The 21,792-nt window shown below is 32.9% G+C and overlaps 1 protein-coding gene and 1 long non-coding RNA gene across 7 annotated transcripts in view; one reads left to right on the forward strand and one right to left on the reverse strand.

The window, feature by feature from the left end:
- The window catches only part of heph (polypyrimidine tract-binding protein 1 heph), a 357,204-nt gene that overhangs the window by 87,249 nt on the left and 248,163 nt on the right, over window positions 1-21,792 (reverse strand). For 3 of the 6 annotated variants that reach the window (XM_089701016.1, XM_089701011.1, XM_089701012.1), the window contains one exon: window positions 13,713-13,769. The exons of the other annotated variants lie outside the window; for them this stretch is intronic. In XM_089701016.1, the coding sequence (XP_089557142.1) occupies window positions 13,713-13,769 (57 nt within the window). Of the gene's footprint in view, window positions 1-13,712; window positions 13,770-21,792 lie in introns of those variants that run through there. 6 annotated transcript variants of the gene reach the window in all.
- Window positions 1-21,792, forward strand: part of LOC149484750 (uncharacterized) — a 133,132-nt gene that overhangs the window by 15,452 nt on the left and 95,888 nt on the right. The gene's annotated exons all lie outside the window — the stretch shown is intronic.

The following is a 21,792-nucleotide window of genomic DNA, read 5'->3' on the forward strand; positions in this document are numbered from 1 at the left end:
AGCAACACGTATTTTGATAATTAAATGTTTATTTCGTGTGCTTGTTTGTATTATTTTATAAAATAGGAATAAGGCTGTGCCATCAACAATCAATTGCGCTATTCAATTAAAACGCGGCCATTGTTTTTGAGCTTAATAAATATTCATAGAAAACAAATGACGCTAAATTACCGAGGCAACTTCGGCCGAGTAACCGCCCCTGAGACCGCATCGCGACAATTTTTCATCGAAATTTTATAAAACACTTCGCTCGCTGCTACGAGGATATTATCTCTCTCATTGACTCAAATTTTTTCACGGGAAGTTTGGCATCAATCCATTACTTTTTCATTTTTATCTTAAAACGTCATGATGGAGTGGAGCTGTGTTAATTGCGAGCTTGGACACTTTTATAGGTATTTCGCAGAAATTTGCTTAACTCGTTTCAAGCTTCATAGTTTATATAAACATTTGTAAAGGGACGCTTTATTCGCAGAGCTAATGTTAAGGAAATTACAGTACTAAGAAAGATATTTCACATTTTTAAAGGAGAGAATCATAGCTGTTATCAATTTAGATAAGGAGCAATGAAAAAAGAGCGTTAATTTTAAAATGTGCAAATAAAATAGAAGGCTATCTAGGTATATAGGTATGCTACTCATAAGTAATATTTATAAGTTTAATAAAAAGCTTGTTTCAATTTTTTCTGCTCCGGATGTACGATTAACCGCACTCGTTGGTTTAAGCGATTATATTTAGATTATTATTATATTCGGTACTAGTTGTGAACTATCGCCAAAAGTTTATCGTTGCTACCTTGTAAGTTCCTTAATTAAATCAAACTTCGGATCATAGAAATTTATTAGGTGACTTACTGCGTTCATTACATCATGGGTTTGGACTCGGGAGGGTGCGATTTAATTCCTAAACAAACGTCATACGCGCGAGGTATTACGCATAATATCTTTTACCTACATCTTACCTATTTATGTATAGCGAGTACAAATTAGAACTCGAATTTCATACCCTTGTTTCAACATTTGAACTTTACTTATGTGTCGCAGATGTAAGAATCAGGTGGGATACGGCAATGGACAAAGTTTGTTTTCGAGTTACCAAACATACCTAAGAACACTTACACCCAAGTTTGCCGCACGTACGCAAATATTGCATTATTTACTAAAGTGAAAACTATTACACACATGAGACTCAAAGTGTAAAGAATATGATTGTCATACGGTGGATGCCAACGAAATAGTCCATCGTAATTTATGTTTAAATAATAATAAAATGTTACCTGAAATAAAGGGGGAGCCTGCATGGAAGTATTCGCTATAAACTCGAAATGGATACTTAGATACTCGGTGCACCTAATAGCCAGGTATTTCCAATAGCAGTGAAAATACCTATCATTTTCCGTGCGCGTTTCAAATGGCCATATAATTTCAAAACTCTATTTCAATTCTCGGAAAAGTTCTGTATTGTTGTCTTGATTAAAGTAAACTCCCGCATTCAATTCCACCGCAAAAAGATTTTATCATTACATTAATGTTTATTTACGTTCATTAATAACTTAGAAATTATAATTCCCGGAAAATAGGGGTGCTTTTAGGTTTATATTGAAACTTTGTTATTTAGTCTTGTAACGTAAAAGGTATTGAATTTGTCCCATTTTCGTATAATACTTTATTAAAAGAAGAGTTCTTGCAGAATATACTTTATTTTGAAGTAGACTTATTAAATGTTTGCTGCGGTAAATTGAAACAAAAAGAAAATCTTTTAAAATCTATTTATTTATCTATTATTTCAGAAACAGCATATTTTCCGTATTAATTATAAAAATAATGAACAGGTATTGTAAGGAGTATCGAATTGTAACAATGTTAATGCTTCTTAAAAATTCATTTTAATTGGTAATTTTAAACCTGTTAAAATGAATTCTAAAAAAAATACAATTGTAAACGTGCTGTTAATTATTTTGTCTTTTATAAAATAAACATATTATGCAATCCCAATAAAACACTAAATTTAATGTTAAGGAATATGGAATATAAAACAATAGGATTAAATTCAAAGTCAGTTCGTCACATACGCGAAGAAGCGAGAATCAGGCGGCAGTGTGCATGAACACTCATTTCCTTCCCTGCTAAGGGTGCGTTTCCACCAATAATGTGCGAGGATGTGTAGTGAGGATTGAGGAAAGTGTTTTTAAATAACCAATAGTATCGCTTCAACCGCTAAACTTCAAACTAAATGAATCGATATGATTGGTTATTAACAAACATATTCGACATTCCTCGCTAGTCGCTACACATCCTCACACATTATTAGTGGAAAAGCACCCTTAGTCCGGATTAGGCTGCTTTTCGCTTTGAGATTCGACAGCCTCTTCACAACAGTTTATGATTTAAATCTCATAAGACTTACGTGTTCCCAATAACTCCCTAAATTTTTCATAAGCCATGAATTTTCTTTAATGCTTACGATAATCCTTTCTTACTCTGAAAATGTTTGAATTTTGTTGATTCAGAATTTTCGTGATCATCTTCAAGGATTTTTGTAATCCTTCAAGCTATTATTTTTAATGAACATAAAATGTTGCCATTATTTACCTATTCTGTGTATTTCTTCTTGTCGCGGTTAAAGATCCAAACATTTATTTGTAAAAAAAATAATAATAGTACATATTTATTTTATCTGCTGTAAATAATAAATAATAAATAGAACAGATTGAGTATTGAGTTTATTATTTTTATAAAAAAACAGTCATTAGATATGCATGTGTGAATATTGTCTTATTATTTTCTGCTAATTAAAATTCGTGAACCCATTTCACTTAAAAAATAGTTTGGAAAATCCAAAAGTGCACGCCTCATAATTTTTTTTTTAATAATTATTTATTAATTATTATTTTTGTTTCTTTAATAACAATTAAACCACATCGAATCAGACCCTGAAAAATGAAAGGGTTCTATTCCTGAGCATACTCAAGCGTAAGAGAAAAAAAAAGACTCGATTAGTAAAGTATTTCGGTCGCTATCGTGTTAACAAGAAAATCCTCCGCACATACAGACACACGGACGTCCAAGACAGAACTTTTTTAAACTGTTTTTTAACTAGTTTAAATAACAAAAATGACATCAAAAATATCATGAATGTTAAAAAATAAAAATAGTGTTTTTTCTTAATATGTGTATGTATTATCTTACAAGTGCAATGTATGATACATAAAGACATTTTAAGTTTGAAAAATTAGATGTTTTGCGCGAAGTGACAGTAGTACCCACCTCAACGCTTCGCTTATGAGGCGTGCAAAACGCAATCAACGTAAGTTCAATATTTTAAAGAATTATAGGACTTAGCCGATGTACCTCTTGGATTAATTAACTAAGTCGTAAATGCAACAAGTCTGTATTTGCGTTGCTCTTAAGAACGTCTGTCCCGTGTTTTATTATAGAAGCAGAATTAAATGAAACAGTTAAGTTCTTCGGGATCGAATTAGGTTTAATAAAGGTGGCGCAAGGAAAATTGTTCCGTATTCCTTGAAAATACAGGTGAATCTGCCGTTATCTTTTTTTTATTAGATATTATGGACAGCAATAATGACGAACTAATGACACTTTGAGATCCTCGTATATCGGTTTATGGTGATGATATATGAAGAATGAAACTAAATAATTGAACACTGCATATTTCACAACTTATTATTCTGTAAGTAATTATTTTTTGGTATTAAGAAGATAGCTAGATATTTGAATTTTATTGTTAACTTTTATATTTCCATGAAGAAAAATATAAGAAAACCCCATAAGATTGTATTGATTAAGATTTTTCCATAATCTATTATGTTCATCAAAATTGTTACTCGAGCTCCAATCTATTACCTCGATATATCAATTTAGACGGCATAAGATAATAAAATCGCATTTGGGATTGACAAATTCGATGTTCCCGGTTGTCGAGTCCTCATGTTGCACAGAATGGTTCAATCTGTAAAAACTTTTGTTCGAAAGTGAATCATATGTGTATAAGTTTAAGATGAAATTTCCCGTGAAGTTGATGGCTTGTACGGAAGCGGCCTAATGATGGCGAGGAGTACAATAGCACGTTGTCCTTGTTATTGGTATCTGACCTGACCGCTACGAGCGATTTGTCCAAATGAGACCCCGATCTTTTTGGCCGCTTTCCTACATTTTTTTCATTCATTGCCCGCCTCTGATATATTTGAAAGGAATTAGAGCAACTCGGAGGGCTGTTACGTTGAGAGCGTATTTTTAAGAGTCGAACATTTTATAGAGATTATTACGAAACAATGTTGTTTATGTTAAGTTAATACTTTTATAGACAAAATTGCTTTACGAAGAAATATCACACAGGAATAAAACTGTTTCATTACATAATACTGAAAATATGTACCACTAAAAATTAAATCATATTGCTCTCGAGCCATATTAATTTTACAGATTTATCGAGAGCCCACAAAGCGTTCGGATAAAATTGTTATAATTTTTTGTAGCGGCCGATTAAAAAGGTCCAAAGTAATCCTTAATCCCGTTCACCGCCAATTAATCTTCGTTACCGGCGGTTGTTAGCCGAATTGGTGACGATGGCTCTGATTTGTCGTTCACGCGTACGTGGACGCAATACGATAATCCGAGCTACCGAGATCCGACCAAAATATTATGGGCCTATGAATTGATTCTTTTTGTTGATAAAATAGATTTTATCGCTTGTGATGAAACTACATTCGTCGTAATATGCACTTTTAACTCTAATATTTATATTTAGTGATACCAAGTCCAATGAATAATTTTGTAGGTAGGTACAATAATATCAGTGATATTGTATCGTCATCGACTGTATATAACGATGAATATTTGATTCATTATGATTTACATGAAAAGTATATTTATTTCTTAGAAGTGTAAAAAATATTCTTTTTATAATACCTAGTTATAGGCAAATAAAATCCTTGTTAAAATTGCCTTATTTATAAAAGACATAATTAATCGTATAATATGAGTCGAAATATACTTCAAAGATCAATTAAGAAGTAGTACCTAGAACCTGAATGTACTTGAAATGAAAAAGGTACTGAAAAATTAACTAGATATTATTTTATATCAAACAAAATATTAACATGGAATTTGAATAGGCTAGACGAGTATAAACCGAATATTGTATTTAAGCATCAGGGATAAAAGGAGCCCTCGTTTTATTTATAATCTCGTAACAATTATTTATGTATTCACCAATTATAATATAATGAGACATCTTAATTGAAATTCTGTTTCAAAAAATATTCGGTACCTACTAAATAAATAATATAAACAAACAAATATAATATAAGTGAAGTAAGGGCATTACAAAAACCAGATAATATTTAATTACCTTATTATTGCTAATTAGTAGTATTATTCATCTAAATGGTTTTCAAACAAACATATTTAAGAGAATTTAATTTGAAGCCTGAAGAAATTCTATTACATTGTAATAATATACCCCAATTAGACCGAAGGTAAAACGCGTGGTTTCTGCCTGGAGGAATGTACGCAAATTTAGTATACTTCGGGTTAAACAGTATGTAAATAAAGTAAATGTACCTACTGTAGGTACTATCTCTAATCGTGTAAGTAAATTACACATACGAGTTAAAAATAGATTTGGAAGTGAATTAATATTTGACAGAAAAATGGAATTGATGGTTTCAATATCATATATTTAGAAGCTTTGATTGATGATACATAAATGTCTGATTCGGTGTAGGCAGTATGTAAGCGATGTTCAAACACGCCACTGCCCCGCCCGCCTAATGTTTAATTCGCGTTACTGTGACAACTTTCACATTTTTCCAAATTGTGTTTTCGTGTTCGACCGAGTTTTCCTTATAAATACTGTTATTAAGATAGCGACTCAGTGACAGGTGCTAATGTGGAAGTATCAACTCCATTTGTATAATAGCGTCGACAATGTACGGCACAGTTTAATCTTTGAATTTTAGATTATTATTTTGTGTATTTACTACATTACTGAATCTGAAAAACTCATGGCCTTGTAGAAAATATAGATAAAACAGCTTTTGCTTCCAAATTACACGTAGGTAAAATTTTAATATTTTTTTTAATACTTCAATTAATTCAGACGATAATTAAGGGCTTGAAAATATTCTAATTTTTAAATCAATCTCGTACTTACAGAAATTATATCATTACGAAGAATCTTAGAGTAAATTAGACTGGGGACTACAGAAGGTGGAACGCCTGCTATATCCATTAGTAATTTTATGGATAAAGGAGCAAAATCTTTAAGCGTAATTATGCGGATAAACCGTCGTCGCAAAAGATATAAAAAGCATGAGTCTCCAACTTGTATAAGACGTATAGTCAATTTATACATATTCCTTTTTCTAATATACTGATATAAGGTTTATTATTTTTTGAATTATATAAACGCTTTCAAATATAAAGTTACATTTTTATAACATTACAAAAACCATAAAGATGGCTCGACAAGGCATGAGACACGAAAGATAGGCCTTCATTGCTGGTTCTATCGTCATATGGTTTGAAAAAATTCTGAGGTGGAACGGAATAATGAGTACAGAGACTTTGTCACGGGCGTTTTCCCTCGAAATTAAATTGTAATGATGATGCGCCTCCGTACTTCACTCGCGACCCCCGTTATTAAGTTCCCTACCGACTTGAGGTCAAAACAAGTACCTATCGTTAAATATTCTCTAGTATTCCAGCTGTCATAGATATGAAAAGAATTGGGTTGAGCGGTCTTTGGACTTTGCCAAAATGAAGAATGAAATATTATCGTGTCATCGCATTTAAAAGTTATGGTCCAACTGTTTTCGTTTGTCGTTTTTATAATCGAAACTTTAGAGAGACGTTTATTTTTCTTTTTTTGGGGCTTACACTTTAAATTATACATGATATAATTAAACTACCAATATCTTACATAATGTGTTTCATAATCAGAAACTAGCGTGGTCTATGTATTTTATGTTATCTATACGTTTGTGTTAAAGAGTTGATTTGGTTCTAGTTTTACGTATCTATAACAAAAACAATATGACTTTCAAGTAAATAGACATATTTACATAATTTTCATATCGACTAACAGAAACTCCAACACATTATATATATATTCAAAACAAGCTAAACACGGTCAACCGCAAGACGACGCGTGGCGGCATGAGTGATGCTCATTCATTTACCGATGGCAAAGGAAGTCATTTGAATAATGATACCAACTCTCTACAACGAGGGTTGTGTCGACACATTTTGGTATATTTGAAAAAAACTTCCATACATTCTGAGGCCTTATAACAAACACAATGCTTTTGACTAGATTATAATTATACATAAAATTTCGAGTACTTTTTAATCTTTTGCAAAAATGCATTTCAATGCAATAAGGATAATTTCAAATGATATTATATAATATAAGACTATTAACATTACATCTCTATATTTGCACAATTTAGAAATTGAAATCATCAGAAGGTTGGAAAAGTTTTAACGGCTTCCCTAAAAGAATTTTAATTAAAAAGTTACTCGAAGTATCCATAATAGAATATGTAATCTGTTGTAAATTAATTTATAATTGGCTGCCAGCGGCTACTACGAGTCTTATGTAATATACACCAATTCGAATACAATATATAACTCTATACATTTATAACAATCACACATCGTAACAATGGAAATATGAAATTGATGAAGTATTTGGAAATTATATGGAGCAATTTTTAATCCGAAGAGAATACTTGATTTATTCATTTTATTTTGATGCTGAATGCTGATTCAAGTTCTTATTGGTATTTAATGAAAATGCAATTAAAACCAAACGATTGACAAATTCTATGAGTAAAGTAAATCTATGCCTCATTAGGCTAGTAATTTAACTATTTCCACATTAAACTTCATTACATTAACAAAATTATTTGCATATAATATTACTTTAGCGTTAAAATATATTAGGTATAGGTCTAGCATAGTCTAAGAACCTATACATTATAGACGATGCAATTGACGCTCATCATTGAGTAATTAATACAAATTGTATCCATGCTATTGTTATTGTAAAAGGCATAATGTCCAGGTTAGATCGCATATTGTGTACAACAGACTCTAATTTAATATGCAACGAATTTAATAGTTAATGCTCGCGACGCTGAGCAAGCTCGTGTGTTCGCAAATTACTCCGCACTTATACTCAGGAGGATATCTTGTGTGAATTTATGTGTGTACTTCTGCACGGCTTAGGTAGCTTCCAATTTGATTTATAAGTAGGATTTTTATAGCTGTATTGTTATGGCCGATGTGAAGTCACAAAGGTATAGGTAACGCAAAGGTGTTTAAATCAATGTTTTTATAATTACATAATGAGAAAATATAATAGAGTAAATGGTGAGGCAGAAAGCATTACAACAAAATTAAGAATTTTATGAATTGTTAATAAGATATTGTGTATACCTAGAGCTTATGACTATTTTTGTAAGGAGAACCTGATATTACTTATCTGTTCGAAGGTCTCAAGGAAATTTCCAATCTATTATAAAAATTTCCTTCACATTTCAAAACCTACAAAAATTTTATAAATCAATAACGGTATTGAATCCAATAACATTATTTTCACTTGACCTGTACATTGGCGCACTCAAATAAACCTTAGTTAGCAAATCTATAAATGTCCTGATTCTGAAGGAACTCCAGTACCTTTTGTAGACTGCCAACAGGCGCCATAAGAACGGAATTAAACCCTACTTGACACGTTTTTTACCTTCCGCTTTAAACGGAACTGAAATACCCTCCCCTGTATCGGGTTGTGAAATAACGCCACTTTCACCTCAATTCCAAATTTGATTCGTTGTCAAATCCATGCAAAATATATTGCGCCGAAGTTTTTAATGATCACACCCTTTTATACACATTTTGCGAGTTGATTTTCATTTTCGGTGACTTTAAATCTGATATAGGGACGGAATTCAATTGTGACACAACGGGCCTATTCGTTTAATTAATGCAAAATAATTAACTTTATTATTGCATATGTCACAATAAATTATCACATTCGAATAAGAATAAACGTCAAAAGACAATGTCTATATTCTATTCGTGCTTTTTAGACCTTTACTTGTTTAAGTAAATTAATTTTATTTTAATTGTTAACTATGCAGTCACAAAGGTATTCTAGATTTACTTAATGTCAAGTACGAAATTAAGTGATTTACAACATCAAAAGCAAAGGTTACTTTTACTCCCAATGACGTGAACAATACTATAGCACTTAACTCAAATCCCACTTTACTTGGAAAATCACAACACATTTGCTTACTCTAGTCAGTTTTATTTATTCACAAAGCTTCATAACATAATTTTACACCTACGTAGGTCATGCCAAATCTTGTAAAACGAACGTACAAAACGATTATCTTAGCGTATTACATTTATACATTTGTGCAATTAATTGTACATGATTCCCATGGTGAATATTTCACACACGTTTAGAAGAAGTTTTCTCATCGGTTGCGGCGCACAGCCATGGCAATGCACTTTCGCTGACCCCTTGCCTCTCACGAGCTGCATCTCTGTCACTCTATGAGCTTTCTCCATCTTTCCTCTCGTTCGTGTGCCGTTGCGCCCGCGCTTCCCGGTTGCTAAGGTAATAACATTCTACGATGCACCGCGTCGTCGGCCTGGAACGGGTTCTACCGGCGACTTCGACGATTACTTGTACAGAAACAATAGTTACCACGGACATATTTAACTGACTGCTTTACGATTTATTTCAAATCATACCGACTTATATTTAGCCAGCCTTAAATCAGACTTGATGGAACTTCGAAATTGCTTTTGCTTATATTTTTTTTTATTTTTTTTTTATTGTAATAGGGGAGCGCTTATATGAAAATCTAAATTATGTAATAGTGGCAACGGATTATAGAGGTGACTCACGTATTTTTCCATTAATAATTTTAATTACGTCAGTAATAATTCAAAATTGTTTAGCTAGTCTAATATTTTAATTAGGTACAGTTGGATTAATTATCCTATGAACTTGCAGGTGAAACAATGTTGCAGTAGATCTTTTTTAACAAGCAGAATACCACCATCAGTATTCTGTAAACTGGGAATGCAATCATGTCAGTAATGAACTGACTGCCACTCGCATCACACACAAAAAAGTACTTTACATGCTGCTAACAATGCGACTGCGCGTTCCATGTATCTTTCCATAACAACAACTTTGTTAGGCGCGGAAACTTCGCTCGATCTTTGCAACATTCTATCTTATTTCACTATCGCTTTACATTCCAGATGAATGGATTTGTAGCGTATTTGTCATTCCAACCGACTGACTTGTGTTAAGCTCTATTATATAAAAAGTTAAAATATTGTTCAATGCACCTATGCATGTAACTTTAATCATACTTCGCAACGTAAAACCTGCATAAAACTCCATCGGATGACAGGGTTATTTCGACTTTAACAATCAAATATTTAGGATGACATTCGTTAGTATCACACTCAGGAGGACCGCGACCTAGACTTCAAGTATTTCGCTAGTCTATTAAAAGGGTAAAGCTCGCGAGACCGTTGTTGTATTTTGAAACATACGCCGGTGTATTTGAGTACATATTTGTTTTCTTTCCGCGGTCGAGTAAGAGGGCTTCCGACTAGCAACATTCCATCGCACAATGAGTAATTTAAAAATTCAAAACATTCGTCGACGCTTCGCGTACGAGAAGCGATCCTACGAGAGCGGCTTTGCAATTTATACTATCTGCTTACACAGTACACAACATCGACACATTTTCAATAGCTGGGTCCACACCGGCCGATCCACCGCGATCCGATCGCGCGCGGCAGGCGCGCGATCCAAAGATGCGGGCGGTGTGGACGTGCCGCGCGCGATCCATGCACGCGTTTTGCCGCGCGCGATCCCTACCTCGTGCGATCCGTTAGCGGGCGGTTTTTGTACCCGCTTCAAAGGTGCCTCAGTTGCGTGATGCGCGCGGTGTGGACGGTTGTGTTGGATCGCGCGATCCACCTCACCATGGACATCTCAGAAAGTCGAATATCTCAAATTGATTAGCATTCATTCTTGCAAAATTGTGTTCAACTTCATCTGAAACTAACTCTGCGTACAGCTGAGTCCCAGATGCCAATCGATTTTTATAAAATTGTTTCACCCAAAACCGTCGATTTCTTTTTTTTTGATTTTTTGCGCAAACATTTCAGTATAATAAAAGTTACTGCTGCAACGGCAAGACGCCGCCGTTGTACGTGTGACTCCATATCGTACAAGAGTTAGACTGGCTGAATCACGGATCGCCTTAGGATCACTTGGAGCGCATATTTTGGATCGCAAGTTTTTAAAGTGGATCGGCCTAACATGATCCACGATCCATGCTCCGCGATCCTGGATCGCGGATCGCGGGATCACTGGATCGGCCGGTGTGGACCCAGCTAATGGAAAACGACGTATGTCTACTGTATAACTTTGACGAAACCTCGAGCACGATATTACACTTAAAATTCTGTATTGAGTATTTTAAATACCTTAACGATAGAAAGAAGTTTTTTTGTATCGATTCACAAACTGAACACCACGAAAAGAAGCATAGTTTTTCAAAGCCAACCGCGTGTTTGATGCTAATTGATAAACATGCACTGACGCTCACGAACGTTCACTAGTGTGGGTACCTACTACTTGTAAATTAAATTCTGCCGACTCGCATATTCGAACTATTTTTGCGAGTACTGCGGCCGTGAATTTTCATTTTAAAATAATCAATTCAAATAATTTGAACAATTTTTCAATACGATGCTTTTGCAGTGCATTTACGCTCGTTAATCAAGCTACAAAATACATCGTTAATTACCCAATATCCAGTTGAAGTGAACGGATACAAAAGAATTTCGTAGAAATTGGAATTCCTACGCAATTCCTTTGTATTGAAATATTACCTATATTAATTAGCAACACTATTTTGTTTACGCTCACAGCGCATCGTACTTTATTTCACATACAATAATTTTGCACTAAAAATTGAAATGAGGTAGCTCGGTTTGTAATTCGCTGAGTGGATGAAATTGCTCGGAATAAAATACCTGGATACCTCTAAGAGAATATAAATCTTAAATTGATAGTGTGAAGTTACAGTTTACGGTTTCAGAAAATTATTTTCGTGACAGAAATTAAAGAATTCTGAGCTTTAAGTCAATAAAGTGAGTGTTTAAATTGGTTTGTGGTTGGATAATTCGGATTTTTCGCTGCATCGCGTAGTGGAAAGATATAAGTGTGAGGCGGCAAAAACTGTGCCGTAATTAGTCTTCCGACTCGAACCGTGAACAGACGGGAAGTCAAGTGCTACCGGCCGATGTACTGGGCTCTACTTATTCAAATGCGTGTTGCATTGAAATCACTAACATCGGTACAGCGCGAAATTTCCTGGTGCTATCTATCTGCGTACCGTACGCAGCTTTCGAATGTTATGAATTCTATACAATGTAATTTTAAAAATTCATATTTATACAAGGAATATTAAGGAAAAATTGATCAGGCAGGCATGCTCGACCGCGTATTCAATAATTACGATCATATAATTCAATAAAGTACATTGATGTTAGAGACAGTTACTGGAGATATTATGATCATGTATTAAAACTATTTTTTCTATATTAAGTATGAGAGTAACAACAAAAATAAACATAGAGCGGGTTCAGAGTATTTGGTCGGACCGTTTTAATAACCCTTCAGTAGAATTGTGTAAATGTATACTTATATAAAATGTGTACAAAAACGAATAATTCGTTACATTGATTAGAATCACAGTATGAAGTCTCTTGAATGAGCCCAAACCTCTTGGCGGGATGTAAGTACACGAGTTTTTTTGCTCTTAAAATTCACAAACTTGGAATACCGTAAATACAATTACGCTGAAGATATAAAGGGCTCTTATCTGCTTTGACCTTCCCTGATTTAATTCTATTACGTCTTTCAAAGTAAAGATTCATGTAATGAAAATATAAACGAATATATTTGATATTACAACCTAATATAATCACACTTAATGGCAATAGGACATTTGTATATTCCTTTTCATTCCAATCTGAATGGGATACAGAAATTGAGTGTATAGGAACTCAAGGAAAAAATGTTTACATGTAGTTACGAGAGTTGGAAAAGCGAAAAAAGCGGAGTAACTTTGCGGATTGCGAGTTTCGCTTTGATACTTTTGCAAGTATGAAAATCTTGTTGATTAACTCTTCGAGTCTTTTAAGATTGTACTTACAGTTTATTTTTTTGGTCTTACTAGGAAGAAACTTTATGACTGAATTTCATCATAAAATGCAAATGAAATGATAAAGAAATTAATTCGCAAATAAGTATTGAGTCTAGCTCCAGGATTTCTAAAGAAATATCGAATTTATTTGCATGAATTGTTTTTGATAATTAACATAATTTTTCCTAACTTATCACAATCTTAGTAGGGTAGGTATTGAAAGAAATTAAGAGGTATACAGATATTTATTTGATTTCACGTAGTAGTGTTATAAATTAAAAGTGCACGATAATATAAAAATTATATGACATTAAAACATAACATAACTGTGTAATTAATATCTAAAAATTACATAAGATAACTCAATTTAATTAATTAATATGTAAATAAATAAGTAGGTATATAATAAATGTAAACATATTTGTCAACTTACCGGGTCGGACGCTGTGTAGCGCCCGTTGCTGCACTCAAGTAGTGAAGATTCACTCACCTGAAAAGAAGATTTTTATTACATTTCATTCATACTTTCAATGTGTTTGCAAGCCTTAAACTTTCGTAGAGTCTTCACGATTGAAGAGCATGATTCAATTATATTATTCGTACGCCGTAAGCATTTTTCTCTTGGCTACATTATTGGGAGCATAATACAGTACATTCCGCAAATAAATTAGGTTATCCAATGGGACGTATAATAGAAAAATAATCTGGTATCTAATATTGGTCTAATTGTTAGTGCGTATAATCGTAAATCGGCTAAACCAGGGCTAAACAATAACAAGGCTAACTCGATATAGCGATAGCCTTTGTAAACGCGATATTTCAAGTGTGTAATGTTGCAGCTCACAATTCACAGGGCGGAGGGATACCACAATCTCCGCTTAACTTCATTATGTTAGCGAATTGCTAAACGTTCCATTGTTGGCCGGCTTCGTCTGTAGGCCCAGACTGTTACCCATGCAAATAGCTATCAAATTGTCTTGAGTATTCACGTTTCATTTGAACCTGGTGTCCGTCAATGGAGCACGAATAAAGGATACATTTTGGAAGTCAAAGGTGAGATCTTTTGCTGCTAATTAATTAGGTACTAATATAGTTTTACGATAAATGTTATTTTATAGATTTTTAGTAGCAATTTATTGCAGTAATTTTTCGAAATTCAGTTTTAAGCTTTATATTATAAAATGATTTTAAAATCCAAAAACGACATAATAATCCAGAAAAATATTTCGAAAACGTTCATTTTAATAAAAGCATTTCATACGGAATACCTTTCTCCAAAACATCAGTCGAAACTTGCGCCAGTACGCAGTGTTCACACCAGCGTATCGAGCTTAACAAGATCATAATTGATTATTAATAAGCTGATATAGGTACTTCGTCATAAATAAACATAACAGAATATTCGCTTTGCGAGAAGCATTATAACAAAATAATATTTCGATAACATGAAAACCGAGTCTATCACGGTCGTAGTGTAGAGGGTAAATGATTTTGCATTAATAGCCGTTCCACACACAAAGACCGCCAGGAGAATGGAATCTAAACCCATTATATATTGGCGCTGTATGCTATTGAAACCAGATTCACTCACTATACCTTGATCTGTGAATAGCTATTCCAGAAAATACATACATATAGTAGATATGTGGCGCACAACGTGTACACAAATACGGATGCGATTTCCTAAAATCCACCGATGACGTTTCTGCGTAATTTTAATAATCAAGCGCTTGTGATCATATTATCAATAACTCAAATTAAGCCATGATTTAATTATTACCGCCAAAAATTAGTTTATCCATCGCGATACCCATCGTGGTTTTTAGCATCTCGTTATTTCGTTCATCGCGCTGTTTAATTAAAGTCAAAACAAAATGGACATTGGAAACGTATAAAATGTTAATAAAACTTTGTTGATGGACTATTTTTTGAAATGTGTACGGAGATCGGTTACTGAATTGAAAGACATAACTATTGAATAAATTCAATAGAACGTGCATCGGCTAAGCTGGATTTCATATTGAAAAATCCCGTTCCTATATTAATAACTGACATTTAAAAATCAGAGATGAATTTTCGAAAAAGCAGTGAATGTGTGTTTTTGATGTAAATATTATGATCGTCGACAAGTTACATAAACCGGGATTATTAATTATACTAGTGAAACGCGGTAAAGTTACTAATATCAGTATTTTACTTGTTGACAGCAAAGCCGAAAATGAAAAGGGATTTATTATATCAACCTTTGCTTATTACTGTATAAACCTACTATTGTAGAGATTTTTGTATTTTTCCTTAGGTATAAAATATAAATGTTAGAATTATATGTCTCTGAAGCTTAAAGCGTAAAAATCCACAATAAATACGCAATTTTGTTAAGAGCCCATAATATAACTTTTCGTTAAATATTCTATTATGTTTGTGTGGCCAATGATGCAGAAAATGACTTCATGTGATATTCTATAAGTATAAGCGGCAATATTGTAATAACTTTTAACTTTAAAAACTATAAGAGACTATATTTTAATAAGTTGAAAAAATAAAAATAAATCCAGGAGAATATGAAGATTGATTACCTCAGGAGAAAGATGCAAGAATTAAAAAAGTTAAGAAAATTCACGACCACTTTGTAAATTATATAAAACATGAATACGTGAGTAAAATTTACTCACATTTTACGCCTGTATGAAGAAAGCTTTTCACTTGACAGGCTATAAAAGTGTCTTGGAGCCACGGTGAGAATGAGCTCTAAACTTTAGGATATAGCTGTATGCAGGTTAATACCTTGATCAATTAACTCTACTCTAGTTTCTAGTTAACCTAATCTTATTTACTTTTTTTTTAGTTTCAGGTGTGTAGAAAAAACCTGGGATAAAAACGGATCCTTTAATAATTCTATAACAATACTTAAATTAAGGTAATTATTAAATAATAGACATTGGTAATCGTATTAGTATTTAATATCTTTCTCTCTTAATATAGGTATATGAAATGATATCTCTAATTTTCAGTTGTAAACAGAATTAGTTTTCAAGATTCGAAATTTACATTGTAACTATTTTAAAAAGTTTTTTAATTTTCATAAGTTTGTTAATTATACTTAGCTGACATTCAAATGATTACTAATCCGATGTCGACATGCAAACTTCAAACTTAATACTTATTAAACTTTAAACAAAGACTAGTCACTAGAGCGATGCGTTGTCATAACTCCACAGTCCAAACTCCGGAAAGAAAAACTGCAGAAGTTATAGATTCTTATAGATTTAGTCATTTTACATGAATTTGAATAAAACATAAAATATTTTTTTATTTATTAAAATCTAGAAGTTTTATTGTCCATAATTCTGGCAAAATTCATTCACTAAATGATTGCTAAAATAAGAAAAAGACAGTAAAATTTCTTATTTCAAGTCTAACGAGAGTTGTACTGATTTTTACTCGAGGCTGTTTTTCACGCGTGACTTCTAAGCTAAGATCTCTAGTTGTAATTCCTATAACCAGCAGACTGAATCGATTCTATATAGCCAAATATATCTAGTCTAATCGTAAACTTTAATAGCCTATTCGGGGAAATATATGTGGATATTCGATATGAAGATGCAGGTACAGTGAAATGCGACGTACAATATCACTTCACACATTCTCTATCACATTGTACAGTAATCTGAGACCCTCGTTCATCATTTATCGAGGATCTGGAATTTGGTTACGTTGAATATAGTTTCAATAGTGTTGTTTCGGTGGGAGATTACGTTATCTATACCCTCAAATAATCTACGCAGTTACGTATCCAATTGAATTGTTTATATAAAGGTTTGATGCAATGGTAGATATAAATTAGTAATAAGTAGATATTCTTAGAATCTTATAAATTAACTTTCGAAAACTTAAAATTATTTGGTTATTTTCATTTGGGTAACTATGTATTTATCTTACAAAATCTATCAAAATTTGATACGAGTGACTTTCGTTTCGTTTATTTATTATTGTATATAATTGCCGCTACAAATACGAAAGGGATTGATTACAGTACAAAAACTTTTTATTACAAAATACCAATAGTCCCTAAATAGTTTGTGAAGGAGGAAATACTTTCATTTCATCAAAGCTAGAACTAAGAAAGTGTGCCAAAACTAATGTAACAAGATTTCGCGATCACAGTCCACATTCTTGAGGTAAATAAAAATGTTGGGATCGAAAACGGTCAAATCCCTGTCAAGACTTCTTCATGTCGATGACACCGATGTTTCTTTGATCAAGACATACTTTGTTTTCGGCCTCCCTGTTTTATAAGATTGACTCAAAACTTCTGAACATTACCTAATACCCATACACAAAAGGAATAAACGTAAAACAATTGTCTCTGTAAATTTTACCTCTGAAGCAATATTTTTAACGTCATTTCTTAAATGCCTAATGGAAAAAAAAATATCAAACAAAATTTTCTTTTACGTTAAGCGTCAAACATTTTATGTCCTTTAATTTTAGTGTGAGTCTTCAGTGTATTATTTTCTTCTCATATAATGCGAAACATTTTTTAAATTGAGCCATAAAGCGAAGTCTTACGGAGAAACCTGGCTAACGGAGGAGGGAATTTAATAAAGTTACGTGTATTTTATCATGAATTATTCCGCGAAGTATGTTTTGTATTTTTAAAAATTAATACCGGATGAAACACGATAATATTGTGTAAATCTTTTTAAGACTGTTCATATACTGTATTGAACTTCTTTTGAATTTTAGTTTTAGACTAATTTTGTAAATTGAATAAAAATATATTCTAACCTGTTCAAGAATATTATATTGTATTCAACTTATATGTGATGAAAGTAATAAATCTCTTTTGTATAATCTTGTACACCAGTATATTATAACCTACAGAATGATTTTTTTTACTCCAAGGACTCATTAATAATGTTTTCTTCATGTACCTATGTAAAAAGATAAACTTTATTTGTGCTATAAGTATCGGTATATATTTAAAACAAACAGATAATATTACCTACTGTCAAGCATAATTTTACTATTAGTTCAAACATAACCTAAGCATTCTAAAAACACGGTAAACAAAATAACGTTTAAAATGGTAAACGTAGGTATATCGAATTGGCCTCATTCCATTACTGATCAGGTCGTTACTTTCAATGCGTTTGTTGGTATATTAATCCTATGCATACGGTCGTATCCTACCTTAATCTCATCAATTCGAGGCACGTCGGATGTTTATTAACATATCGACCATAAACCGCGATTTTTTTCCATGTACCTCTACGTAGAGACGGCTTTTCAGCGTTACTTTTTTGCTTTCACTTTATGCAATCCGGTTTGTCGTTTTTCAAAAACAAAGAATGATTTAGAACACACGGAATAGCCTTTTTTTGTTATGATGCACGAATCATACCTGATTTGGGTGTTACGATTTAACGTTAGGTATTTTTTCAAGGATAATAATTTACTAAATGCTTATAAGGTTTACTATTGACATTCTCAGTATGTACACATTATTTAAATATGTGGTGAGAAAAGAAAAATGTGTTAGTATCACATCTTTAAACAACATTAACAAATAGAGATGTTAATGAGTATTAAACAGCAAAGCTCTATAAAGCTTATCAACTCATTATCACCAAGATTAATATTTCACTAAAAGATGTTAAACGAAAACGATGAATAAATTGCAAAGGAATGAAGACGTAAATAAAAATAAGCAGACCGATCTCCCGGTATGAATAACGTAGCGATGTGATTTCAATGTTTATATAAAGAGTGTTTGTTTAGCACACGGAGGTATTCGAAGACTGGATTCCCAGCGAATCGATGTGCTAGTCCTCTTTCATATCTGCAAATACGAGGAAATGAAAATAAATAGAAATATACACGCAGCTTCACACAAAGTGAAATAAAGCTGCCCCAACAAAGCGGAAGAGAGGACAAAAGATTAATTGAAAATCGATACGAGGACAGCGATAAATAAATAAATAACAGCTCACCTCTAATCTATCAAAACAGGTTTGCAGGCGAATATACGTTTTTGTTAGTCATCGCACTGATAACTGCGAATTATTGACATTCTACTTATTTCGCTCTGAGCCTCACGCTCATCCTTTGATGGAACATGAATCTGCTTAAAAATGAGCCATTCTCGTCCACAGAGTATCGGTTACATTTCCATTCACAATCCGAGCAAAAGGAGATTTGATAAATGAATCGTGAAACCAATTAAATCGATATTATGTTACGGAAATGCAGAACAATACTCGGTGGTTTATTCGAAAGCCATTAGCGAAGTAGCTTCAATTATTTCACAATTAATGATTTTATGATAAAAATCTATGCTCGGAATTTAATAACTCCCTCCCGATACGGATATATTTTTTGAAAAAAAAAAATGGATTTTAATTCCTAGCTCGCATTCTTTAGCTTCCATTTTAAATTTCCATTAACAACGTTACACAACAAAACCGTATGTAAATATGTAGGTATGTGTTTTAAAATATTGCATCGTTATTTCAATATTACTGTAGGTATTATTTATTACACATTTTATGTACCTATAGATTAAATTGTTTTGGATATGAATGAATAAATATATTCAAATCACTTTGAGTAAATATGCCGTTAAATATTTCAGAATATTGTTGTAGAAAGGAATGGAGAACAATTGACACGAAGCGCGAATTTTAATTAGCTCTAATCTGATACAAAACCACTGAAAAGGATACAATCAAGGGTGCAAGACGGGTACTAAATCAAAACAAACTTTGGACGGGATCCCTTTTACTAACTTTCTAAATAACGGAGAACAATCTTTTTCATTAAAAATCTCCATGAGCTTGATTATTAGGGAAGTAAAACGCCTCCGGAGAGCCGAGAGTTTAGCGAATACTCGATTTCCGCGAGGTCAAACTTGGGAATGTTAACAGATAATTACTCACAAGTTTGAGCTAGCACGAGACATTTAGCAGATGCTTTATTCGGGAGAGCGCGGCCGCGAGCGCTGTCTGAATGATAATGAGCTCCATGTGCACGGAATTATATCCCTTTATGCAAAGACATAGGCTTTGATTTCGCGTGGATTACACTTACGGTCGGGTCGAAGGGGTTGGCCCGTTAACACGTTGGGATTCGTGTCCAAAGTTAATTAGATTAGGTCTCAACAATCGCAAAATATTAGAAAAACAATTTTCATAACGTATTCCATTTGTTCATTTCGTTGCACTTAATTGGAAAGCGCTGGATTTAACAATACATACATCCAATAAAGGTCAAAGTTTCATTTCAATGAATTGACAAACAAATATTCTAAAAGAATACGTTCCCTTTATTTTGAGCAACAAAGTTTTCATTTTGTCATATGTTTTACATTTAGTTAATTAAAATTTATCAATATAATTAATATACCATAGGTATTTATGAAAATACCCCAAAGGATATAATTGATTTAAAGGCCGAACAAACGCGGATTCCAGACAATTGCAATAAATGTTCGCTCTATTTCAACATCAAAACAAATCTACATTTCAACCGCACAATTTATATTTTAGAAACAATCTCAGTAAAATTAGCCCGAGATTGTCCATTCGAGTATGTCTGCTTCATCGCTAAGATACAAGCAATTTACATGAGTTGTTACCATCATACATCCTTCCGTGCGTCACAGCCCAATTAATTTTATACGGAAACGGATATATGAGCAAGGAGCAAATGACTCCACACGTATTACTTACGTATACTATATTATGAATAATATTAGCCGCAGAATTGCTTTTTTGCATAAAGAATATTGTAGATTTTAGGAGCTTAAGACGAGTATTTGATTAACCTAAATATTGAAAAGGTAATATAATTGAAGCAACTTTTTGTCGCGTCCGCGTTAAAATGTAGAAGCCCTTCTGGCTAACATTGAGAAACACCACACAAAACAAAAAAAAGCAACTTTTTGTAAAAAGATTGTGTAATCCATATTAATATTATAAATGGGAAAATATCTCCGTCTGTCTTTTAGTTATTTGGCGTAACGATAATTATTTAATACCTCTCGTAATCCGATTAATAAGCGTTAAAAATTCACACGAACAGAAAGAGTTTTCGCGCCTTAATTTGGAATTGACGCCGAAAGTTCTTCCAAATCAATGACTCACTTTTCTTGCATACTTCCAAATAAAACAATCACTAAGTTTGTTCAGTATTTGTTCTGTTCATACATACTGTATGTGAGTGTATAAGGTTGATTAATTCAGTAGGCAGCGGAAGGGCATGAGGTCGCTGCATTGGTTGCAATAAGCAGTGATTCCACATGCGCTGCATACAAAGATGAATTACGTAATAATTTGCCGTTAGTTTACAAGACATCGGTAATAGATATAGCATGTGTTAATACAAACGAGAAGTATGCTACAGTTGGAAAATTGTTTTAGAGCATTTTAAATTCAAAATACAAAATGCTATACATATTATTATATGAAAATGAGTTAAGAAAAAAGACACACACGGGTTAGAAATGAAACTTC

This window comes from Colias philodice, chromosome 11, assembly GCF_061535455.1.
Source record: "Colias philodice isolate Cphi_HAF_F1 chromosome 11, ilColPhil1 Martin Lab GWU primary, whole genome shotgun sequence".
Lineage (NCBI taxonomy): Eukaryota > Metazoa > Arthropoda > Insecta > Lepidoptera > Pieridae > Colias > Colias philodice.